Here is a 9,676-nt window from a genome sequence, read left to right on the forward strand (position 1 = left end):
GGCCCGTGGTCTGCCTGCTCCCCCGGGGTCTCGTGGGATCTGGGTGGTTCTCATGCGCTGCAGTCCCTTCTCCCTGCCCAGAGGGTGGGCTGTCAAGGAAGGATTTGCCAAAATGAAGTGAAGGCCCCTTCTGTCTGGAACGCCTCCCAACCCCAGCTTCCTCCCTGCCTCGGCAGTTCTCGGAGGGGCGGTGGGTCCTGAGGAACTGGTGTCCAGGGAGAGAGGTGAGTTGTTGGCGCCCATCTGGGCCAGGAGAAGGCCAGAGCCTGGTGGTCATACGGGGGAAAACACATCAACCTGGCTGTGTACCTGGGCCGGGGAGCCGGGAGCCAGGCCCATCTCCCGGTGACCGCTGACCCTTTCTTTCCCTCGCCTTGCCAACCCACAGGCCTGAGCCGGCGTGATGCTGAAGACGATGACCTTCCAAGGCTTTCCGGGCCAGCAGCCTGTGCCAGGGGCCCTTGACTTCCCCGGAGGCCCCCAGAAGTTGCCCTTCACCTCGGAGGCAGAGTCAGAAGCCTCCATGTCGGAAGCCTCCTCCGAGGACCTGGTGCCACCCCTGGAGGCCAACGAAGCCCCAGATAGGGATGGAGAAGAGGCTGCGAAGAAGAAGAAGAAGAAGAAGTCGAAAGGCCTGGCCAACATGTTGAGCGTCTTCACCAAGGCGAGGAAGAAGAAGAGTCAGCCCAGCTCAGCAGAGACAGAGGGCGACTCTGAGTCCCAGTCCCGGCCGGCTGGCCGGCTGCCCACAGGTAGGCAGGGTCTGGGCAGGATCAGGGCTCACTGGAGTGGATGCCCCACTCACCCAGGACAGAGAGGGCAGGGAAGGTGGCCGCGGAGGTGTCTCCCTTGCCGACTTTCCCCTGCGCGCCCTGATCTCAGGGGCTGGGAGTGGGCCGTGGGGTCCTCTGTCCTGTCTGGGACGTCGACTCGCCCCCTCGGGCGCCTCAACCTCACCTTTTGAGGTCTCGGCCCACGGGAGGTGACTGGTGGGTTTCGGGGCCGCGGGCCGCTAACGTCGGGTCCTGGCCGCAGTGGAGGAGCTCAAGGCCGACCTGGAGCGCGGGCGGCTGGAGGCGGCGGGGCCGCTGCTGGCGCTGGAGCGGGAGCTGCAGGCGGCGGTGACGGCGGGCGGCGTGAGAGAGGAGGAGCTGCTGCGGCGCCAGAGCAAGGTGGAGGCGCTGTACGTGCTGCTGCGCGACCAGGTGCTCGGCCTGCTGCGCCGGCCGCTGGAGGCGGCGCCGGAGCGGCTGCGCCAGGCGCTGGCCGTGCTGGCCGAGCAGGAGCGCGAGGACCGCGCGGCGGCGGCGGCGGCTGGGCCCGGGCCCTCGGCGCTGGCGGCCACACGGCCCCGGCGCTGGCTGCAGCTGTGGCGGCGCGGCGTGGCGCAGGTGGCCGAGGAGCGCCTGGGCCAGCGGCCGGCCGCGGCTGCCGAGGGCCGCACGGAGGCCGAGCGCGCCTTCCTGCACATGGGCCGCACCATGAAGGAGGACCTGGAGGCCGTGGTGGAGCGGCTGAAGCCGCTGTTCCCCGCCGAGTTCGCCGTGGTGGCAGCTTACGCCCAGAGCTACCACGCGCACTTCGCGGCGCAGCTGGCGGACCTGGCACAGTTCGAGCTGAGCGAACGCGACACCTACGTGCTGCTGCTCTGGGTGCAGAACCTCTACCCCAAGTGAGCGGCCGGGCGGCCGGGGGCCGGGGGCTGGGCGGGGCCCCAGGGGCAGAGAGGCCGCTCTGCAGGGGCTGTCACCGCGTGCAGGGAGTCCCAGGTCGGAGAACGGCACAGGTGGGCTTGGACTCAAGGGGGCAGGGCCTGGGCCGGGTCTGCTTTGCACTTGGAGTCCTTAGCCTCTTGGGCCTCGGCCCCATTCCACAGTTGGGGAAACTGAGGCACAGAGAATGGCAGGGACTTCATCATTCATTCATGAGTTCCCAATCTGGGGAGGGCATGAAGCAGCGCCCATCCAGAGCAGGAAGGGGTGTGGGAGCCCGGAGGAGGGGACACTGACCTCGTCTGGGTCAGCCCAGGAAGCCAGCTCAGAAGAGGCGGCGCAGACTTCTGCCTGCCACAGGAGTTTGCTGCTCTGGGGCAGCTCACAGTCTAATAGAAGTCAGGCAGTCAGGCAGGGGAGGGAAGAGGAGGACAGGTCAGTAAGAGGGCAGAGGGAGGGTGGTGTTCCCGGCAAAGGGAGTCATCTTCCAGGGCCTCAGGCTGAGCTGTGAAGCATTCTGGGAGCCATGTGGAGCTCGTCAGTGTTTGGATTATCCAGCAGGCCCCTGGGGGCACTCGCACTCCCACCCGGAGCAGGGGCAGGGTGGGGCCGCTGGGCCTGTTGGAAAGATCCCCATTGTGCAGGGTCATTCAGTGAGGCCACGCAGAGGTGGGTTCTGGCCCCCGAGGTCTGGAGCGCCTCAGTTTGGGAGGCTCGCTCTGCCAGTGGAGGATACCTGGTTACCAGCTGGGTACCGCCTCAGGCATCCCCTCATTTCCCCAGACCTCTGGATCTCTGGGCATGCTGGTCGTTCACACAAGCTGGGTGGGGAGAGACTTATACTGCAGCGTGGAAATGACCAGGGCATGAGAGGCCAGGGGTTCCTATAGGGACTGGCCCCGGCACCTAGTGTAAAGCCCACAGGAAGCCTGGAGGTGTAGCCCGTGTGAGCGATGTCCGAGCATCTCGGGGACACATCTGGGTGGCCAGTGGTCTCGGTTGGTGCTGGTGGGTCAGCCTCCCGCGGGTGCCGGAGGAAGGGCTGGGGGTGGTGGTGGGTGAGGAGTCGGCAGAGCATAGGGAAATTGGCACAGGGCAGGGGCTGCGGGAGAGTCAGGGCGGCTCTGAACCTGTTCCTTCTTGCTTGTCCTGACTCACCAGGAAATGCCAGGCACTCACACCTCTCACCCTCAGCCTTTCTGTCCCAGTGACCCCAGGGGCTTTTAGCCTGGGACCCACTGGGGTCACTGCAGCAGGAAACTGAGGCCAGCCGGGCATGGAGCCCCGAGGCGGGGAGTCCAGGGTGGCTCCGTGGAGGCCTGTGTGGCCAGAAGTGCGGGGAGCAAAGGGACACAGCGCATCCAGGCTGGGGGAGGGGCAGAGAGGGCCATTCTTGAGCCTCCAGGCAGACCAAGGTCCCTGAGGAAGTGCCAGGGCTGGGCAGTCCCCAGGGGGCTCTGGGACCCAACAGAGGTGCCACAGGGATGGGTGGATCTGCCTCTCCACAGAGCAGTTCAGGGTGGTGCGGGAACAGCCCTTCCTGCTGGGACTGGCCCACCTCTGGGGGCAGCAGACCCGGCTCGGGGGGGAAGAGGGCACAGGGCTGGTGGATGCCCAAGGCCAGCAGGGCTGGAGATGTGGCAGGGGATGGGTGAGAAGGAGGCAGAGGGTAAGGAATTGCATCCTGTCTGTGTGAGAGCGGGGAGCCCTTAGAGCCCTTAGAGCCCGGAGATCAGACCTGAGAGGTGGTGCTGCCTGTCGGGTGGAGGAGGGAGTGTTGGAGCGGAGGGCAGAAGCGGGGCCCCAGGGAGGGGGTCCTGCAGGGAGCCAGGCGAGAGAGGGCGGCGGCTGGGCAGTGGGGCGCCGCTAGCGGGGCAGCTGGAGGCTCATCAGTTTCGGGGCAGTATTTTGGAGCAGAAGCAGATGGGGGTGAGAGAGTAAAAGCAGGCATGATGATTCCAGGGTTTGGGGCCTGGATCAAACTGAGCAGATGGAGGACCCACCACATGAGATGGGGAAGCAGGGATGGGATTCGGTGGAGGGAAGGCAGCTGAGTTCTGGGCCCGCTAGAGGCCGAGGCTGAGGAGGAGGGCTCTTGCCAGAGGGGCGGCCTGAGTTCTCCTCATGCCAGCCCCTCTGCCCACAGTGACATCATCAACAGCCCCAAGCTGGCAGGCGAGCTGCAAGGAGTCAGGCTTGGGAGCCTCCTGTCCTCCAAGCAGATCCGGCTGCTGGAGGCCACGTTCCTCTCCAATGAGGTGGTGAGTCCAGCGCCAGCGCCAGGGCCGGGGCAAAGGAGGGGCGGGAAGGAAGCGGAGGGGGGGCCGGGGCAGACAGGACGTGGCAGGGAGCCTGACAGGCACGTCCACGTGGGCTTCGCGCTCCCCTGACCAGCCCCCCTCCCCCAAGGCCAGCGTGAAGGAGCTGATGGCCCGTGCCCTGGAGCTGGAGTCGCAGCGCTGGACCCAGGATGTGGCTCCCCAGAGGCTGGACGGCCGCTGCCACAGCGAGCTGGCCATTGACGTCATCCAGGTAGCACGGGCTACCCCTCGTGCACTCGTGCAGCTAGTGCAGGGTACCGAGCCCACATCCTTGCGTGCAAACACACGCTCGCCCCTGAGCACAGTCCCCCTTTTCCATGTCTTACCGACCCCCACACCCGCCCCTGCCCCAGCCCTAGACCAGGTGGGCCCCTGCTCAGTTCACCTCACCCCTGCAGATCATCTCCCAGGGCCAGGCCAAGGCCGAGAACATCACCCTTGACCTGGGCACGCAGATAAAGCACATGCTGTTGGTGGAGCTGGCTGCGTTCCTCAGGAGGTGGGTGATGGCCCGTGGGCGCACAGGAAGGGGTCCCTGCGGCCACCCCTGTCAGCGCCCCATGCCCCTCCCTTGTGCCCCAGGTGGGGATCCAAGCTAGATCAGTGCCCCCTCCCTGCCCCTCGGGTGTCTGTCCTTATGAGCAGGAGTCCTCATCCCCCCATACCACCCACCTGGGCGCTGAGAGCCTCAGGGAATCTGACCACCTGCTCTCAGCAAAGCTCCCCACAGAGCAGCCCCCAGCTGCAAAGAAGATGCCCCGTGAGGGACTGAGACACTGGCCTCCCCATCAGGGGATGCCCCAGTCCGCACCCTCAGGGTTCTCTTCGCTAGGTCCCTCCCCCTCCTCTGAGGACTCCTGCATGGCCCACGGCCTCCAGTCTTCCAGCTCTAGAGGGGGCCTGGGGGAAGGAGGGAGGCAGCAGAGCGGGGTGGACACCCTCTTCAGGAGCTCTGCAGGGGCCCTGGCCTCACTGGCCTGAGCACGTGAAGCCAGTTACAGGATGCTTTGGGGGTAGGGGCCCCTCCCTGTGCTGCGGGGAGCCCATATGTAAACCCAGGGAGGCTGCTCCTGTGTCCGTGTTTGTGCTGGTCCCGCATGTTCCCTTTCGGGTTTCACCAGCTACCAGCGTGCCTTTGATGAATTTCTGGAGAGGTGCAAACAGCTGAGAAATTACAGGGCCAATGTCATCGCCAACATCAACAACTGCCTCTCCTTCCGGTGAGGGCACTGGGCGGGGTTTGTGGGAGCCGGCATCACTGGGGCTGCCTGCCTGTGAGAGAGAGAGAGGGTAACTGGGAGGCGGCTGGGAGGTGCCTGGGATGGGGGAGGGGGGAGGAGCAGCTTCAGCAGAGATGTTGAATTAAAAGGAGCAGGTCCGTAAGGAAATGCCAGGGCCTGTGGCGGGGGCAGCGGCAGCAGCAGCAGCAGTGCACGTTTATCTAGTGCTGGTGGGTCAAGCACTCGCGCAACTGATTTACTTTATTTTATCCTTATGACAACCCTATGAGGTAGGTACAGTGGTCACGTCCATTAAGCAGATGAGCACAGTGAGCTGTGCAGAGGCCCTCGTTTAGAAGAGGATGTGGGGTTACGTGTGTGCTGGGGGTGGCAAGGCTGGGCCCTGCCTAGGCAGCATGGGTGGGATGACTTGGACTTGCTCCCACGGGGAATGGGGAGCCAGTGAGGGTTCTAGAGTAATGGTTTAGGAAGATTAGCCTCAGGCTAAGTGGCTCTCTGGGCAGGACTGGTGTGATCTCCCCGCCTCCCATGTCCTTCCAGGATGTTCGTGGACCAGAAATGGCAGATGCCACAGGACCTCCCGAGCCACCTGCTGAGCCCCCTGAATGAGCTCAAGACTCATGGCATTGATACCCTGCTCCAGAACCTGTTCGGGGTCCTGAAGGTAGCTGGAGCCTCCTGCCGTGTGTCACATGCTGAGTCTAGTGCTGGGGGAGGGCGGGGCGGGCCTGGGAGGGGGCTGGGCAGGGAGGATGGCAGAAGCAAAGAGCTGGCATGTGGAAGGCGTGGTGTGAGGCCAGGTGATGGGGCCATGGCGGGCCCTTGACCTCACTCCCAACGCTTCAGCCCGGGGCTTGGCCTCAGAGGGCCGCCCAGGGCCCTCGGGTGCAGACAGGAAGCTTCAGTGCCCGTCCCCCGCTTAGACGCATCCCAGTCCTCAAGTTTGCACGTACTTTTCCTCCAACTCCCCCAGACCCTCCTGCCCAGGCCCTGTCCCCGTGCCTAACTCCCAGCTGTGCTGCTCAGAGCCTTTGGCGGCCATCACCACGTCTGCTGTGGGCCAAGAAATCCACAGAAACCCTCTAGCGCCTTTAGCAGAGGATGAGGCAAGGGTCCCAGGAAAGGAAGAGGAGGGACTCCCCGCCTGCCCTCCATGGGAGCCCCCCCTGGCCTCGGTGCCCAGCAGCTGTGGGTGGCCAGGTGGTGACCCTGGATGACTTGGCCGGGTCCTCACAGGCCCAGCCAAGCACAAGGCTTTGTTTATGCAGGAATTTATTTATTTAAGGAGGGCGGCCAGTGGAAAAGGCCTCAGGGCAGGCAGATGGCAGCTGGTCGGCCTCTGAGAAGGCTGTGCAGACCACGCCTCCAGTCCCTGCCTCTGAGCAGGGCCCGAGCGCTCCCTGGCTTCCCGGGGAGCCCTTAACGTCCCCGGCCCCCGGCCTGGGCCCCGTGTGTCCGTGTGTGTCTGTGTGTGCGTGTTTCTGCGGCTGGCCCTTCCTCTGCAGGGCGTGGCCAGACATCCTGCTTCTCTCCTTTCGCAGCCGCTGTTCAAGAGGTTCACACAGACCCGCTGGGCGGCCCCTGCGCAGACCCTGGAGGAGATCATCTCCGCGGTGGGCGAGAGGCTGCCCGAGTTCTCTGAACTGCAGGACTGTTTCCGGGAGGTAAGGGGGTGCTGAGCTGGTGGCAGGAGCCGGGGGTGGGGGTGGTGGTCTGGACACGCATGCACACACGCGCGCACACACGGATGCGCTCCTTTGCTCTGGCATCCGCCCCTCCCTGGACCTTGGCTTCGAAGCTTCGAGGGAGGTGGTGAGTTCCCTGTCTGTTGGCTCACATGACCCTGCCCACTCGCCCACCCAGGAGCTCATGGAGGTTGTACACCTGCACCTGGTGAAGGAGTACATCATCCGCCTCAGCAAGCGGCGCCTTGTCCTCAAGACGGCAGAGCAGCAGCAGCAGCTGGCGGGGCACATCCTGGCCAACGCTGACCTCATCCAGCGCTTCTGCGCTCAGAACGTAAGCCCCCACCGTCCCTTCCAACTCCCACTTGGATAGGCTGCCGTCCTGCTCCAAGCTCTTCACGGGCCAGGGCAGCCCCTCTGGGCCTCTCCAAACCCCATCAGGTCGGACCTGAGCCTCTCTGGGCCCCTGGGTGGCCCCCGGGGCAGGGACAGCCTCCCTCCAACCCGGCCTGTGCCTGCAGGGCTCCCCGGCAACCTGGCTGCATCGTGCCCTCCCCACGCTCGCAGAGATTATTCGCCTGCAAGACCCCAGTGCCATCAAGATCGAGGTGGCCACGTATGCCACCTGGTACCCTGACTTCAGGTGAGAACAGGGGCACCAGAGGACCTGGGCAGGTAGCATGGCGCTGATGTACCCGACTGTGGTCAGGGCCTGGTGGAGCCAGAATGAGTCCCTCCAGGGTGGGTGGAGTTCAGATACCGGCCACCATGACGCAGTCCCTTGGCCGAGTGCCGTGTGCCAGCCACCGTGACGCAGTCCGCTTGCCGAGCGCCGTGTGCCGGCCACCGTGACGCAGTCCCCTTGCCGAGCGCTGTGTGCCGGCCACCGTGACGCAGTCCCCTTGCCGAGTGCTGTGTGCCGGCCGCCGCGCCCAGGTCTTTACAGTGGCTGTTCACTCAGTCCTTACTGTCACCCTATGAGGCTGACGCTCTTCCTCCCCATTTACAGATGAGACCTGGGGAGCTTAAGGAATGCGTCCAGGGTAACACAGCTAGTCAGTGGTAGAGCTAAGTCCACAAAGCCAGGGGGTCTGGCTCCACAGCCCACATTCTTAGCCTTTATGATACTGTCCCTCAGAGGGGAAACAGAGGTCAGAGAGACCAGGGACCTGCTGGAGGCCGTGGCAAGTCAGTAGCGAAGGTGGGGTCCACCACTCAGCCTAGGGGCCCTCAGGGGCGTGACCTGTGCCCTGGGTCCTAGTACCCCTGTTCCGGAGCGGAGGCTTAGCCCCTGGCTGCCTGAGGATCTGGTGAGTCAGGGAAATTGATTCTATGGGCCGAGTCCTCTGATACTGTCAGACTGTTCCAGTTATGAGATATGAGTGGGACTGTCCCAGTGGAGCCTCGTCCAGCCACTGGCTGATCCACTCCACCTACTCACCTACCCATCCCCTCACTTACACACTCACCCACCCATCTCCCCACTCATGCAGGCACCTAGTTACCCACCCGCTCCCCCATCTTCTATCCATTCATCTGATCACCTGCCCATCGACTCATCTGTCCATCCATTGACCCATCCACGCATCCACCCACCTATTCATCCACCCTTCCACCCATCCACCTATCCATCTAACCACCTATCCACCTATCCACCTATCCATTCGTCCACTGATCTCTCCATCCACCCACAGTTACTGAGTGGGGTCTCCTACTAGGTACTGGGCCCTGTTTTAGGCACCAGGATGCAACGAAGTACAAGACGGACAAGGTCTTCGTTCTCCCTCATGTAACTTACAGTCTGTTTAAGGTTAGCAATGATGAGGTAATCAGGCAAAGGAGTACAATTGAGAGTTTTAAAGATTGTTTAACCAAGGTTGTGAATGACAGGAGGTGCTGACTTTAGAGATGGGAAAGCCTCTCGGGGAGGTGACATTTTAGCTGAGAGCTAGAGGGTGTGAAGACACTGGTTATTTCAAAAGCATGGGGAAGAGCCTTCCAGGAGGGACAGCCAGTGCAAGGGCCCCAGGTGGGCAGGAGCTTGGCGTGCTCTGGAGACGCACGGTGGCCAGTGCTGCTGGAGCTCAGTGGGCAAAGGAGCGTGTGTGTGTGTGTGTGTGGGATGCTGCTCACGGACAGGGGGTTGGCTGCAGTGCCCTGTGGCTCCTCCCGGAGTCTGGGGAGCTGGGAGGGGGTGTGAGCAGGGGTGTTGGCGAGCGGGCTGGACTGATAGGATACTCTCTTTGTCAGCAAAGGCCACCTGAGTGCCATCCTGGCCATCAAGGGGAATCTGTCCAACAGTGCAGTCAGGAGCATCCGGAGCATCCTAGACATCAACACGGGGGCGCATGAGCCCTCTAAGTCCCTGTTTTCACTTATAAAGGTTGGTTAGCACTTCTGCGGCCTGACCTGCTTGTGAGCTCCTGGCCAGCGTCAGATGCCACCCCATTCGGGGGCCGTTCAGACCAACAACAGCTTCACAGCCCCACGCGGCCCCTCACAGGCGTCCTGCCTTCTGCTGCTGCTTCTGACCGTCCCTGGCCTCGGCGCAGGTCCCTGGGCCGCGGAACTGGACAGGCCCTGGCTTGTTTACCCCTCCCGTGGCGGGGGGAGCTATGGGGACCCAAGGAGGCCACACCTGAGAAGCTCCCTGTAGATGACAGTGGATCTTGCACGCTCTGAAGGAGGGGGCCGGGAGGGGAAGTGGCCAGGGGACA

The 9,676-nt window shown here is 63.6% G+C and overlaps 1 protein-coding gene across 1 annotated transcript; it reads left to right on the forward strand.

Annotated features, from left to right (window-relative positions):
• Positions 1 to 403: 403 nt before the first annotated feature.
• TNFAIP2 (TNF alpha induced protein 2) lies at positions 404 to 9,351 on the forward strand (the record flags this gene model as incomplete). Its single annotated transcript, XM_079699929.1, has 11 exons — positions 404 to 752; positions 1,036 to 1,672; positions 3,859 to 3,973; positions 4,122 to 4,244; positions 4,432 to 4,532; positions 5,155 to 5,253; positions 5,815 to 5,938; positions 6,816 to 6,938; positions 7,138 to 7,293; positions 7,481 to 7,602; positions 9,210 to 9,351. The coding sequence occupies 11 exons, from the start codon at positions 404 to 406 to the stop codon at positions 9,349 to 9,351; spliced, it is 2,091 nt and encodes a 696-aa protein (XP_079556055.1).
• Positions 9,352 to 9,676: the final 325 nt, after the last annotated feature.

The sequence above is a fragment of the Hyperoodon ampullatus genome (genome assembly GCF_949752795.1).
Source record: "Hyperoodon ampullatus genome assembly, chromosome: 3".
Taxonomy (NCBI): Eukaryota; Metazoa; Chordata; class Mammalia; order Artiodactyla; family Ziphiidae; genus Hyperoodon; species Hyperoodon ampullatus.